This window comes from Schistocerca serialis, chromosome 1 (genome assembly GCF_023864345.2).
Source record: "Schistocerca serialis cubense isolate TAMUIC-IGC-003099 chromosome 1, iqSchSeri2.2, whole genome shotgun sequence".
NCBI classification, from domain to species: domain Eukaryota; kingdom Metazoa; phylum Arthropoda; class Insecta; order Orthoptera; family Acrididae; genus Schistocerca; species Schistocerca serialis.
In genome coordinates this window covers 667,349,092-667,365,536 of record NC_064638.1, presented here as the reverse complement: position 1 = coordinate 667,365,536, position 16,445 = coordinate 667,349,092, and the positions used below count along the sequence as shown (strand labels likewise).

General features: G+C 36.7%; 1 protein-coding gene across 2 annotated transcripts in view; it reads left to right on the top strand.

The window, feature by feature from the left end:
• Nucleotides 1-16,445, top strand: part of LOC126479837 (golgin subfamily A member 1) — a 130,670-nt gene that overhangs the window by 83,889 nt on the left and 30,336 nt on the right. For both annotated transcript variants that reach the window (XM_050103819.1, XM_050103818.1), the window contains one exon: nucleotides 14,241-14,349. In XM_050103819.1, coding sequence (XP_049959776.1) covers nucleotides 14,241-14,349 — 109 coding nt within the window. The remainder of the gene's footprint in view (nucleotides 1-14,240; nucleotides 14,350-16,445) is intronic.

The following is a 16,445-nucleotide window of genomic DNA, read 5'->3' as shown; positions in this document are numbered from 1 at the left end:
GAGCAGAAAGTTGGCTGAAGTGAGAAGCGAAAAGAATTGCAATTTTAAATTCTCTTTAGAATGCAAATTGCTACAAAATAGCAGACAGCAGTGGCTGCAGCATATTTGTAACTGTAAGAAATTCGATCACTCTGATGAGGGTGTTTGAGATGTCAGCTGTGAAATAATTTGGGTGAAGGTTAGCATCAAAGGTTGGCAATATGTTAGTTTGACACTTTATATGCCATTTGGATCAGGAGTTATAGGGCAGAATTTTCTGGGAAGACTTTGAGAATGTCACAAACAAATTTCCTTTCTCATGCTGTGGCATTAGGGGGAAATTTCACCTTGCCAGCTATAGACAGGGAGATTAATGTAATTACATAGCTTAGAATTTCAGATTGCAAATAGGCCTGAAGTTTTTGTTTAGTTAATGAGAGGTGTGAAACAGTGACCATATAGTTCCTATAGCATCAGTTACTACTGTTGCTGAAATTACCGTCACAAAAGGTGTCAAAATATTTCTGTTAGTGATTGTAACAAGAAATGGTTGAAATTTACTTGAGCAGTTAACATAAAATGCTGATCTCGGAGACTGAAAATGTGGAATGTAAATGGATAATGGTCAAGAGTGTTTTACAGTGTACCTGAGGTATACATATCGTAAGATAGGTTGTGAGGAATGGTAAAGACTTGCTGTAATTCAGTAGCCTTGTTATATAGTTTCCATGTAAGTAGAGACCTTCAGAAAATACTTCAGTGAAGCCAAAGCTTTGTTGACAAACAAATGCAAACTGACCATAAGGTGAGCAAAACCACATGTGAGGTATTGGAAGTTTTCTTCATACATAGTCAATAAATAGATCAGTCATCTACTCAGTCACTCAGTGGTATTACTGGCAACAAAACTAAAGCACATAGAAAGAAAGCCAAATTTTTTACTTCAGTTTTATGAAATTGTTTCTCTGAAAAATGTGATACTACAGTGACTTTTTGCAATCACCGCTCAAACACAAAATTACATAAATTGAGCTAACTGATCAGAAAATGTCGTAAAATAGTTCAGTCTAGGAAAGGGATCTGAATCTGATCGGATACATGTAAGACTGAATGGAAACTGACTCTGTATAAGAAATTGAACCTCTTCCAGCAGATGTTCAGTTACAATGCCAAAGCAATGAAGTGTTCAAAGTTATGAGGAAAAAAAAATTAAATAGAAGGTTGTCATACAAACAGCTTTACCTATAGACCTATATCACTATTGGTCTTGTTTTGAGTATGTAACATTTCATGCTTATGTCTTTTCAGATTTTTGGAGCTCAAAAATCTGCTCTAGATAAAGGGAAGCTAGAATGTTGTGTGTGTTTGTGACATCCAGACGACAGTGATCTGCCTAGGTTGATTCAGTATCCCTTGGCTTCTGGAAGATATTTGGTACATCCCTGTGCACTGTCTTCCAGAGAAAAGAGATGAACTTACGGAATATTGTACCAACTTTATAATTTGATTGAAGGCTTTCTAGCAAATGGTACTCAGCACACAGTTTTTATGGGAGGAAATCATAAGGTGTGAAAGTAGCTTGGGGTGTTCCCCAAGGAGTGTTATATAACTGTTGTTATTCACAGTATAGATAAATGACTAGGTGGATAACATTGGAAACTCCACAATGTTGTTCTAAAATGACACTGTGTGCACAGATAATATACAGTGCTTGAAAATTGTAGCACTTTGTGCACAGTCCTGCAAGATTCAACACTTGATACAGGGGTTGGCAGTTGATCCTCCACACAAACAGATGAAGATTATCACACATAAGAGGCAGAAACATCCCATTATTATTTGTCTACACAGATGGTGATCAATCACAATAAAGAGTATCTTATGTGGGAGTATGTGGCGGCAGCTATTTAAAGTGGGATGACAACATAAAATTAGTTGTAAGAAAGACAGGCCATCTGACAGATTCATTTGAAGAATCTTAAGTAAATGAGGATCACTTCAGGAAGAGGTAGCTTACAGAAACCTTCAAAAAGTGATTCCTGAAGACTGCTCAACAATCTGGAATCCTTATGAAGTAGAATTACTACCAGAGATAAGTAAGATCAAAAGAAGAATGATGCATTGTATTTGTTTAGCAAGCCAGAAAGTCTTCATATACATCTAGTCTGCAAATCACTGTGAAGTACTTAGATCAGGGTACCTTGTGCCATGTGTTTGTCAAGGAGAGCCAGAAAGCAGTGAATAGCACTTCCCAGGTTGATTCAGTGCTTCTTGACTCGTAGGAGGCATTCACATTTAGTGAAGAAATATGAATGTGCAGAACCTTCCAATCCATTTGTGTATGTAGTGTGTAAAGAATGACAGCTTAAATGTCTATGCATGATGTAATTAGTCAAATCTTGTCTTCACAGTCCCAGTGAGAGTGGTACATAGAAAGATGTAATGTATTCATAGATTCCTCATTTAACACTGGTTCTTGAAATTTTGTAACTGAGCTTTTGTGTGATAGATGATACCTATCTTCAGCCGTCTGCCAGTTCAGGTTTTTCAGAATTTCGGTCAATGCTCTTCTGGGGATTGCGACCATTCATTCTACCCTTATTTGTTTACATTGAACATCTCCCATTACTGCTGGCTTATAAGAGCCCTACACTACTGGCGAATATTCTAAAATGGGTTGCATGAGGGTTTATAACTTGTAGACCATTTGCATTTTCCCAGTGTCCAGCAATGAACAAAAGTCTGCCACTTGCTTTAACTATACTTATCCAGCGTGTTTATTTCCTTTCATATCCTCACAAATTATTACACCCAGGTTTTTTATGAGCTGATAAGATTCCAGTTGTGTGCCATTGATGTTTGTAATCGTAGGATATTTCTTCTGCATTTTGTGAAGTACCCAAGTTTACATTTCTCAACATTTAATGTAAGTTTCCAGTCTTTGCACCTCTTCAAAATCTTATAGAGATCTGACTGACTATTTGTGCAGCCTTTTTCATTTATTCCCTAATTATCTTGCATCATCTGTAAAAAGCCTGAAGCTACTGTCAGTATTGTCAGCCAGGTGACTGACATATATTATGAACAGCAAGGTTCCCAATATACTTTTCTGGGGTACACCTAAAGTAACTTCTATGCTAAAATGCAGCCTTCTCCCTACCAAATAATCCTAAGTCCAGTCACAAATTTTGTTTGGTACCCCTTGTAATTGTACCTTCTATAATAAGAATTTTATGATACTGAATCAAATGCTTTTTAAAAGTCAAGATTACTTCATGCACTGGACTGCCTCTATTCGTAGCCTTCAGGATGTCACGTGAGGAAAGCTCGATTTGAGTTCTGCTGGACAAATATTTTTGGAATCAGTATTGATTGACACTGAGGAGGTCATTCTGTTCAAGATCTCTTTACTAGCGAGCTCCGAATATGTCCCAAGAGTCTACAACAGATGAATATCAATGATATGTGGATGATATTTTGTAGATCATTTCTGCTGCCCTTCTTGTAGATGGATGTGACTTGTACAGTCTTCCAGTTACTAGGCATAGTTTATTGTTTAGCAGATCTACGTATGGCATATAATGTTTAAAAGAGAGGCTAACCCCACTCAAAATTCTGTATCAAACATGATAAGAATTCCATTGGGTCCTGAGCCTTGTTGTTTTACCAACTTAAGCGTTTCCTGCCACCACTGGCTCTAATATCTGTATTACACGTCTTTGCAATAATTTCAGAATGAAAGCAGGTCGGTACTCCTGTATTCTCCTTTGCAAAAGTGAATTATAGCATTTCTAGCTTTGTTTTGGTAATCTCAGTTTCATATCCTGTGTTATCTTCAACTTCCTCAAGGTCACCAGTTTCTTCTTGAACATTTCTGGTACAGTAGTGTGTGTTCCAAAAAGATTCATCTATTTTCACAAGAAAAATGAAAATAGAAACATGTGGCGAATTTTAACTTGCACATTGAAACTATTAGTTCACCTTGGTGGCATCAATTACAAGTTATTGGTTTATATGGTTGCCAGTAATGACATCTTGCTCACTAGTTCATTACCCAGTATGCATCTAGTCGAAATGGCAGTAAGCAATTCGGTTACTACTGTGTGGCATGATTTCTGTCGAGAGAATGGTGCTGTATCTCCTACAGCTCAATACCTTTGGTGGTGGTACAAGCAAATTAAAGTCAGTGATTGTTTATGTAAGGGGAAATCCACAGGTCACCTCTGTGCTCATTCAAGATGTAGAGTGCATTCAACAGTTTTTGTTGTGTGGTCCATAGAAATCTACTCATTGTGACCCTTGAGAGTTATCCATTCCACATGTCTCTGTTTGCATGTTTTGAGGCAGTGTATGTTTTTCAAAACATACAAATTCAGTTGTTACAAGCATTTGATGATGGTGAGGAACTACAGTGTGTAGTATGACCCCTTCTTTTTTCTTTGTTGCGCAAAGGTGTTTATAGGAATCATGTACCTGGATATGTTGAAGATTTGACTATTTCCACAGTTGTGAGAACATGTATAGGAAACCTCATTTTTCAACAGTCGAAATTACTACTACACTGGCACCTGCATGTAAGAACATTTTTTAACAGTGAGCTGCCTCAGCCATGGATTAACCATAGGGGGCAATTTTGCTTTGCACTATTAGCGTGATCTCATGGTATGTAATTTTTTGTTGGGTTTTTGCAAGATTCCATGTCCATGGTTCCCCTTCCGACCGACTACTTTAAGTGAACTGCAATGCCTTACAGCAACAGCAGTGAATGCAGTAACTGTAGACTTGGTCCCAAAAGTATGAGATTAGTTTGACTATCGTCTGCCTTTGTTTTGCTTCCAGTGGAGGCCACACTGACTATTTGTTGAAAGGTAAATGAAAACTTTGCTCTTGAATGTAATTGTAAAAAATATCCCCAGGTTGTACATGCACACATGTAAAATATATACACTTGTAAAAGTGAATGGTTCTTTTGAAAATAAAGACTTTTTGGTTTTATGCATGAGTGAAATTTCATTCCAAATTTCTACCTTCATTCATGTACAAGGTATTAGCTATTTTCTTTTGATTTTGAATAGTCATATTAGGATTTGATAGGGTGGCTTACCAGTTCTTTGGTACTTCTTCCTGTAGGTCATAGCCTGGTAATTTACAAATTAAATTGGATGAACCTTTTTCGCAATGGCCTGTACTTCAATTAGACAGTGCCTGTCCGTATGTGGAATACTGAAGTTACATTTCCCTCAAAGCTGTATACATTTGTCAGACCTGACACAGAAAGCACATAGACAATTTTTACTTTGTAAATTACCAGGCTATGACCTTCAGGAGCAAGTACCAAAGAACTTGTAAGCCACCCTATCCAATCCTAATATGGCTATTCAAAATCAAAAGAAAATAGCTAATACCTGTAAGGCCAGCTAGTAGACATAAACACGTTGAGTACAGTTGACAACAGTGCCAAAAATATTAAGGAATTGCAAGTTTTCAGTCTTACCTTTCATCTGGTGTGAGAGGGAGTAAGAGAGACTCTTGACAGTTTTGTCAGAAACAATATGATAATCCAAAATGCAATGTTAAGAGATATTCCAGATGTGTGTAAAAAAAAAAAAAAAAAAAACTGTTTTTATAAAGCAGTATGAGTTTTAAAATGTACTAAGGAATTAACAAAATACTGTTACTTAGAGAGATGAGAAAATGGAACAAGTGAAGAAACTATAAGGCTCATTTAGTCTTTCATTTCCATTTGCCCTCTCCTATTCATACTTACTTTCCCAGGAACAAATGTCTGTTTCAGAAATCCTGGATGTCAAGAAGCTGCTTGTGACAAAATGCCTGTAGTTTCTGAGGAAGGCGTGTGTAGTTCAAACAGTTTATTTTTATCTTTCTACGGAATGCTTGGAAACAACATGGGAAATGTTGATAAACCATTTCATTTTTGTTTCAGGATGCATAAATTTGAAGGGAGAAATATTTATTTTTAATCAGTCAACATTGACCTTAGTGTCATTTATGATCTGTTTTGATATTGTATACAAGTCCTGATTGTGCTCTCAATAGCTTAAAATAAATCTTCTATTGATTTTTAGTCATCATCTGATCTGACTTCAGAGACATGCACTTTATATCGTGTGATGTTGTTGCCTGCATAATCACTAGAAACAAGTTTTCTGCTCTTCAGAATTTATTATGTACAAAAATATGATTTAATTTTTGTCTTTAATAATTTACAACTGTTAGGGAGAGGATAATTTTGCAACTTTGGAAGATAGAAGTGGGCTGAACAGTGGTAGCACTTCTAAGTGAAATGTAATGCTTGACACTGCTACCCTGACTTATCAACTAATCTCATCAAATAACATGTCTCACCAGTCATAATTCTGTGTGTAACTGTGGGGGGTCAGTTGTGTTTGCATTATAATGAAAAACAATGTTTCTGTCACCTGTATGCCATCAGAAACCTGAATGGTTGCTTGTTTAATATGTATACTTGTAAGACTGTTTTTTTCCCGTGTTAGAAATAAGTGATTTGGCGTGCAGCATTGTGAAAAGAACTTTGTTAGTAGATGTGTTTGTCATGGACAATAGAAAGCGTAAGTCAAAATTGGAATACCAATTTGAAGCTACAAAATTATTTACAACATTTTGTTGCAAAGCATCCTTTACGCTCTTGCTTCTGTCTGAATATAAGCACATAGGGAAAGTATATTTGTTACAGCCCATGAATATACACATATTTGAGTCTCTCTCTCTTAAATACTGAGGAAAGGGGGAGAGGCAGAATGTATACATTTACATCAACTGTAAATCTACTCAAACATTTGTGAGGTTTCCTTTTTCTGTTTTTTGTTGTAATCCTACATTGTGTTGTCATATTTCAGTTATACTTTTGTGATTACATATGGATACCAGATGTTTAGCCACTGCACGTACTTTATTTTCTTTATTATCTGATTTTAAAGCTTTTCCTGTGTTGTAATCACGTGAACAATTTTTATATTTTGAGCTATATATTTTCATGCGCTGATTCCTTCTGTGTATGTTGTGTTGACAGTTATTAGTAATATATAATTATATCCATGTATTTACTTACATTTTGTATACCATACTGTGTCTGTGGTATCTCTTTTATGCTTTATGTTTATAAAGTAGTATAAATGTTGTCACACGCATGCGCGCGCGCGCGCGCGCGCACACACACACACACACACACACACACACACACACACAGTGTGCATGCTCACTCACTTTATTGCACTCATTGCTAGGAGACAACAGTGGCCTTTTGTGTGTGTGTGTGTGTGTGTGTGTGTGTGTGTGTGTGTGTCCTTTCTGCTAATAAACTCTTGTCTTCTACTGCAAAAAAATTAATTTTATTGTTTCGTTTTGTGTTATTTATATTTGTAAACTGTACAAAATATTTATTTGAAAGAAAGTGACAAAGTTACAAACACACATATATATGCCTTAGTGTTTATTTTTTCCTAATAGTATGTTTTAAATTGCCTAGTCACTGTTAGGTTCATCAGTTGATGCATTTTTAAAACACAGTGTTTATGTTGTGTAGAAGATGAGAGCAGTAGTGCATGGAGTTAAACAAAATCCCTTTTTGTTTTTCAAGAAATGTAAGTAAATTATAGAAGAACAATAAAGAAAGAAAAATAATTCCCATGAAATTTGGAGAACCACATTTCATTTCTTCTCAGTTTACAGTGTTAAATTGTTGTACCGGAATCTTCTAGCATACACACTTGTTACAAAGAAGATACCTTTTATATATCATTGTTGTCTCTAGCTAGCTTGTTGAGTCACTTGAACCAAATTATGCCCTTAATTCTGTTCATAAGGACATCCATGTCGATTGAAGTTTGTGCTGTTATTGCATCATTGCTGCATTATAAATTTTATTCATTTTTATTGCTAATTTAATGGTTGTAGAAAGTTAGTGTGTAGGGATTGCAATTTTTTGATAGTTCTTGATCATAAATCCTTACTTGCAATGGCTATAAAGTATATTTAAGAAATAACCTTGGCATCAGGTCACCCTAGAAGTTCTTGAAGAATATGTTTGGCAAACAAAATTTAATATATTCTCACAAAGAAAACCAAAATACAACTTGCTTTTTAAGTTCCGTCAGCAAAATCAATAATCTCTACCGTTGCAGCTGAGGTAACATCATCATTTTTCACAGTGTTTAGAAGGTTCCCTACCTGTGATCTTCAAGTGTGTAGAGCCTAGATCTCTGTTGCTTGCAATCTGGACTCTCAACCAAATTTTGAATATGACAAACAATGTCACATGCTGTCTTTTACAGCTGTGATTGTTTCCTGGTATTGACCATTGTGCTCTCTTGCTTGTTCTCTGAAGAGGTGTTTCTTGCATCTTGACATGACTTCTGGTGAGATTTAAGGGCTTAGAATCCCATGCTTTAATCAAACTAGAGCCTTGATTACTGTTAGTTAAATTAACCAACATTCTGATTTGACCATCTTTTCATTACACTGTCCTAGACGTTTAGCGTCTACACCAAACTGTTACTATCTTCAAATTTCATTTCATGATCACATGTGAGAATCCTTCAGTCATTTGTAACTTTGATGTTCATTACATCTTATGAACATCAAAGTTACAAATGACTGAAGGATTCTCACATGTGATCATGAAATGAAATTTGAAGATAGTAACAGTTTGGTGTAGACACTAAACTTCTGGGTCAGTGTAATGAAAAATCTTGTTCTACAGGTTTAATAATTTCTCAAATGTATGAAATTCTTTATCACGGGATATGTCATAATTATCCAGGTTTTACGGGCTTAGATCATCTTTAAAACAATATAACTGACCTTTTGGTTTTATTCATGTGTTACTATACATTGTGAATCATGTATTCCAAGTGTTCTCATAATCTTCTGCCAGCACATGGTTGTTTTATGATTCTGGCTATATCTTCTTTCATCCCAGTTTCTACAGAAAATCCTGTTGACTTGTAAGCCACACTTACCTTTTTGTTCCAGTTAACTAACATCATTGAAAACATCTGTCAGATGTTGCATTTCTTAGGTGAGACTTTCTCTGTGTGATACTGAATGTGCTGTGTCGACCAATATTCTACAATTATCGTATAGTCCTGATTTAGGTTTTCTGTGATTTCCTTAAATTGCTACAGGCAAATGCCAGAATAGTTCCATTGAAAGGACAAAGCTGATTTCTTTCACGATTCTTGAAACAATCTGATCTTGTGCTCCATCTCTAATGGCCTCGCTGTTTACAAGATGTTAAACCCTAATCTTTCTTGCTTTCTTCTTGTGATTAGGCTTGTATTTGAAGACTAGTGATTTTTTTAGCATTAAGAGAGTTGGGTGTGGCTGGACTTTCTGTGGATGTTGTGGCTCAATGATCCATCTGTTCTTCCCTTAACCAAGATATAAATTTAACTGAGCCTATTTCTACATTTCCTTTGTGCATTTTATACAGTGATTGATTGAGCAGGGATGCTGCAGGTATTCTCAAATTTTATCCACTCCATTTCATTACAAATGTGTCATTGACATGCTAGTAAACATGTTGGGCTGTATTTGACAGATTCTAGTAGTCTGACCTGGCTTTTTGACAAAGGCCTTGTTGGCAGAAAGCTTATTTTGTGACAGTCTTTTTGTTGTGCTTATCTGCAACTCGGCCTCTCCGCTATATGGTGAGTAGCAACTATCCTTTTCATAATATTGTAACTAAAAGAACAGTTGCTAAGCACTGGCTTACAGTTGATCTTGAAATAAAATATGAAGATACCTGCACCATGGTCAAATGTAACTTCGAAAGTAGTGTAATAATGGAGGCAGTTAGAATTTTGGATAATTTAACCAACAGGGATGGAGACATCATTTTGAACAAATTTTGGGATCAGACACTCATTTTTATTTACATGTAATCTGAATTCATATATGCTGAACATGGCAAATGCCTCAGGGATGAACTTGCAATGCGAAATTATACTATTATAAATGGCAGCATGTACCTTTCCTTGTTCTGGCACCATGAAACTTTCCTGGTTCACAGTTTGATTTTAGTTTATAGACAGTGAGTAATTGAGATCTGCACTCACCGTACTAGAGGTGGGTCTTTCACAAACAAACGAGTGTGAAGTAAATGGAAGGACTGAGGAACTACTTCTAAGGAATGGTCATTCACAGTTTCCTTCAGGTCAGTCTCATTCCTACCTCCATCTCATTCTGTTTTGGGTTGTCATCCATTCCTTGTTCCAGCTTCATTGTTCTTCATTCTGTTGTAGTTCCTTTTGTTTTGTTGTAGATCATTTCATTCATTGCATTAGCCCACTCTCGTTCAGTTTTAAACTGTTCTCGAAATTTTGACGTATGTTTCTTTGTGGACGCCTTTCAGTGTCCACAGGCAGCAACAAGTAATATTTGTTAATGACAATAGTTTGTTTGTTTGTTTCTGTGTGTGTGTGTGTGTGTGTGTGTGTGTGTGTGTGTGTGTGTGTGTGTGTGTGTGTGGTGGTAAAAAATAAAACTTTAAAATGAGATTAAGTGAATTTCTCAAGACAGTTCCCTGTACCATTTTCACTTTTCAGTGTATGAGGCACAGCTGGTAATCATTTGAAGAGTTTGAAATTCAATTGGACTATCTGGAGCTCATTCTAATGTGTTTAATTTGCTCAGGTCACCATCTTTTTAGTATGAATTTTTTAAAATTTCTGATGCCACTTGAGTTTGATGTATATATGATCAGCCCTCTTCAGTTTTCTTCAGCCGGCCACTGTGACTGAGCGGTTCTAGGCGCTTCAGTCCGGAACTGTTCTGCCGCTAAGGTGCCAGGTTCAAATCCTGCCTTGGGCATGGATGTGTGTGATGCCCTTAGGTTGGTTAGGTTTAAGTAGTTCTAAGTCTAGGGGACTGATGACCTCCAATGTTAAGTCCCATAGTGCTTAGAGCCATTTGAACCATTTTAGGGTTCTTCATACTTATAGATTTGAGGGCCAGTGGTCTGACATCAATTTCCTAAAGCAGTGCAATGCAATTTTCAAAAACTCGATAAGTTGGCCTTGAAGTTGGAATATTTGAGCTCTTTCAAGTACTGGGTGGTTACAATTAAAGTGCAGCTACTCACAGAGATCAGTGTGGGCTTAATTACCATGTCATTGTGAAACTTGATAGATATTCTGATGTGTTAATGTGGAACCAATTTATGCTGGGGAGGGGGGGGGGGGGGGGGGGAGAAACTTCCCATTCTCATAACCAGGTGCAGATCTGGTGACCTGAAAACAAGAAAGTTGTATAGAAACATTTCCATGTGTAATGGATTAGGTGCAGAATGTGATCAGAAAAGGTCAAACCTGTGAGAAGGGTATAATATTTATTTTATTATTAACAGCTGCTTAAACAGTTTGTTCTATATAAGCACTGGAGATGTAGATGAGATGCTACATCTGTAAAATTATTGTATCACCATAGTTCTGTTGGAAAGTGAGCAACATGTTCATATATACTGACCTTCTGGTGAGGTAGGCAACAAATGTGTCCCTGGTAAATGGGTTCTTTTAGATCTCACCAGAGCCAAAAGGCACACGGATTCAGATCAGGTGATCTTGTAGGCCATGCATCTGGAAAACCTCTGGAAATACCACATCCATTGAAGCTTGCATTAAGCAGATGTTTCCATGGGCAAGTGACATCAGTTGTTTGCCCCCTCTAACTTGAAAACAATGGATTGCACACAGTTGCACTGTTCCAAAGAGGAATCATATGCCGTACAAGTAAATTTTGATAATGTGCAGACATAACGTTGCACTTGGCAGGCCCTCTGGGTGTATTTTCTACAAAGAAGAACAGACTGGGAATAAAGGCACTTGTGAATCCACACCAGTGAGTGCAAACACACGGTTTAAAAGTACCCCAAATTCAGCAGTTCTACATATTCATGCACCCTTAGTGTAAAATGTGCCTTGTCACTCCATAGAATATTGCCCAGCCACATGTCATCAACTTTGAACAATACCAGAATCTGAAGAGCAAATCAAAACATTACTACTGTTCATGAGATTTTGGTTGCTGCACCTCTGAATTTTATATGGGTACCAGTATAAAATGACCGCAAAACTTTTACTGTGTACTGTGGGATAGATGACGCTGGTGACAATGCACATCACTACACTATCTGGGGCATGTGCTGCAGTGTCAGTTATGGGAACAACAATCTTGTCAGTAACTTCCAGACGCAGCATCAAGCTTGCCCATGCTTTCTTATTTCATTATCTTCTTTAAACCGTTTACTGTCATTGGTCCTCTCCTCAGTGATGCTCTCTCAGTGCAGCACTAACATTGCTACCATTCACATAAAATAGGTTAAACACGTGGCCTCTCTTCTTGACAGCAATGCTGATCACCCATGTTAGGGCTTGTCAGATGCCAGTGTGCACGTCGTACAAACAATATACAATGTCAGATTTGCACCTGGTGGTCACAGGTGGAACTAATTAGTTTTCAGTGTAAATTGGTTCAACATTAACACATTAGCATATCTACCAAGTATTGATGCCATACAATAATTACAGCCCACATGGAACCTCCTTGAGTGTCTGCACTTTAACTCTAATCACTCAGTACAAACTAACTCCATATACACAACATAGATGCAATACCCTGAGTGTATAATGCAAAAGTTTGGTAATTGTAAGGCCACTGGTTTGATACTTACTAGAAACAACTTCAATTTAATTTTATTTAAATTCCTTACATATTAACAAATGGAAATGTTAATTAACAGATACTGAATTATTTTTTATAAAAATATTTAATATATATAATAATAATATTTAAATTACTGGCCATTTGAAAGTAAATTAAAATATGACTTACATATGCGGTAGTACATGATTAAACAAAAAAAATGGAACAGTGGGTGAGGAAAGATGAATAGATCCCAGTATGAGCTACTCATGAGTGAACTAGTTCCCAAAGGTGAATGAGGCCTCCCACCTCTACTCGGCACACCCAAACTTGACTGTGAACTTTGAAATATGCAGATTATTAAAAATATAATTAGTATGAGACAAAACGTCAGTTGTAAGTTTACTGGCAATAATCATTCTCATGACAGTATTTTTTGAAAGTATACAGTATTTCAATAACAAGTGAAGTTAGATTACTATGCCGCATGTGTGTATGATGAATATAGCTTAGCCTTAGGAGAATAATTAAGAACAAAGATGTTGATATAATAATGCTGTTCTAAGCCTTTCACAAGTGGATGACATCACACACAGACACACACACACACACACACACACACACACACACACACACACTTAGGGGCAATATCTCATGACCTAGTCAATCCAGTTTTGTTTGAGGAATGGTTTTCAGTGCTTATCAGATTTATCTGATCCAATCTAATAATGTGTCTCAAATATCCTCATTAATTAACTGTAAAGCGTAAGAGGAAGATGGCTGGGGGAGGGGCGGCAGAGAGTGACATGATTTATTATAAGTTTTGTTGGGTACAGCTGGGAACCTTATTTGTAAGCAATTAATCACCAACATAAAAATGTTGTTTCTTGTGATTTCTACAGCATGAGAACTGACCACTATCACAACTGCAAACCCTTCAGGGTTTGAAGTCCTGGCAACAGGTGAAGGAAGGGATTGCTTTTGACCATATTCGGGGAACTTTCTGAGGGTTTCATATGAAGTAAAGAGAAGTATCAGTTGCAAACAGTATGATGAGAATCTGAACCTCACTCCTCCAGAGTCAGAGATCATCTTAACATGATCTCTATGCTTGTGTAATTGTAGATCAGTTAGGACAGTTTTTGTTCTCTCTTTTCATTTTTTGAAAATATATGTGAAACTGGGGTTGGAAAAACCATCACCTCTTTCAAGATGCTATATTTTTAGCAATCACATTCATTGTGAGATTACTAGTGCACTGTCATCTCTAGTTAATTGTCGCGTAATGGGTTATGTGTGTCTGTGGTTCCTGATGTTGCTGATATTCTAAGAACAATGTTGTTGTTCAGTTGCAGTTAAAAGTGGTGTTTATAACCAAAGAAGTGACATATTCTACAGAAGATTATGACATTAAATGTTGTTATTTTAGAAGAAAAGGGTCACCACAAGTATAGCTTAGATGATTTCCTAGCGGTTACAGTTAACACTGCTGCTGTTGCCATCTTGTATGAAAAGAAATTAATAGTATATTAAAACCAACACAGAATTGACTTTATATATTTTCATTCTTCTTTTTTAAGAAATCAGCTGAGGAAGAGAGAGAGAGAGCCAAAGAATATCAAATTGAAGCAGAGAGAAGAATTGCAGAACTTGAAAGTAAATGTGCAGATTTGCTGTCTGCTGTGGACAGTGAGTAAAACGCTCAGTATTATTATGCTTTGACTTAAAATTTCTGAATGTGTAATGTGTGGGTATGTGTAAAGCCTTGTTTCTGTTCAACTCTGCACTTGGTTGAAATATTCCATTTGCTATTTGCCCTTCTCTCCCACCCTCCCTTCCCAACACTTCTTCAGTAGTTACCATGGGCCAAGTTATTACTTGTGTAGTCAATCATTCAGGTAGGGCAAATTAAAGTCTTGTTCCATCACATGACTGGCATGTTATCTACATAATAGTCAGTTACCTGATACATTTGATGTGACTGAACAACTTAGACAGAAACTTATTGTGCTACAGATAAATCAGCTTCTCCCCAAGATGCTCTCTACCCTTTAGAAACCTGTGAAATCTGTAAAGGCACCTCCAACCCTGCCCCTTCCCTAACATTTTTCATGAAAATTTTATTCACCCAAAAGGAAAAATGTTTGTTTAACTACTGACTGGGAGGGGGGGCAGTTGTAAAATATTGGCCTTATGTTTGGGAGAAGGAATGTTTTAGTCATAATTTGGCTGCCCAGATTTTTTCTTCATTTGTAACAACTCAAAATATCTTACATCAGTGGTTGACCGGGGGGGGAGGAGGGGGGGGGGGGGAGGTTGCAGACAGCTCAGAGGAAAGCAGAATCATGCAGTCAAAAATTTGATATCCTTATTACAGTTGGTGAGTGCATTTGTTGTAAAGTTGACAGCATCAGCTTTGACTTGTGCGTCACCAAGTTATTGCTGACACAACACATTCTTCAGCCTGTGCTTTGCATTGTTAACTCAGTATGATACATGTTGTACTCTGTAGAAGTAAATAGTATTTTTATTGGTTTTCTACAATGAGTGAAAAGTCTGCAAAAAGAAGATTGTGTAATGAAGAATATATTAAGTATGGACTCATCTTTAGTGAAAAAGACAGTGTATTGTGTGTGATACTGTCCTTAGTAATGACTCATTGTGACCTCTGCATCTGGAACATCATCTACTTATTGATGAGCCACTGGTCAAACCTTCCATTCTTAAAACTGCTAGAATTGTTATTGGAGAAGATAGTGAATAATGGATAAGACACCTCTTTCAACCAACAGTGTCCAATGTAGGATTGAGGAAATGGTCCTGAATGTGAAAGAACAGTTACTTAAAAGATAATGTCTCTATTTTTTTATCTTGCAGTGTGATGATTCTACTTACGTAGCTCAATGACAACACTTAATAGTACACTGCTGATTTGTGGATAAAAAGCAAATAATGGTAGAACTATTGCTTTCTGAAAACTTGGAAGCAACATGAAAAGGTTGTTATGTATTTTCTGGCATTACTGAGTTTTTGGTTGAAAATGGTTTGTCCTGGGATAGAGTTATGGAAATTTGTACTGATGGAGCCCCAGCCATGTTAGATTCATGTTCTGGCTTCCTTAAAAAAATAAAAAAAATAAAAAATAAAATAAAAAAAATACTGATCCTATTTGCTCTTGTTTACTTGAGAAACTGAGCAGTACAATGAAATTGGCTATCAGTGTAATTAATAAAATTAAGCCAAGTGTTAGGAATACTCGTTTTATCTGTGTCTTGTGTAATGATCTCAGTGCTGAACACCAATCCTTAAGTCCAATGCTTTTGAAGGACAATGTGCTTAGAAGGCTATATGAAGTAGCACTATTTCTTGTGAGTCAAGGTAAAGGTGAGCTTCATCATTCATTTACTGATGACAGCTCAATGTTTTCCCCAGTGTACCTTGCAGACTTCTTTGAAACCCAGAACAATCTGAATTTGAAACTACAAGGGAGAAACACCACAATAATGGATGCCACAAGGGCCTTCTTGGAAAAAAGACCATTACAGAAGTATCACCTAAATGCCCCCTAACTAACTTTGCAATCATTTTGTCAATTAAGTAAACTTCTAGATAAGCAACAGTGTGAAGTCAATGAGTGGAGAGTTACAATCAGTAAACACTTGTAACAACTCCATGAAGAGTTCAAACATAATTTCATTATTTGTCTTCAGAAGATGGGTGGTGCAAATTAGTAAGATCACCCTTCACAATTGATGTGCTTACACTTCCAATGAAATACAAGAAGA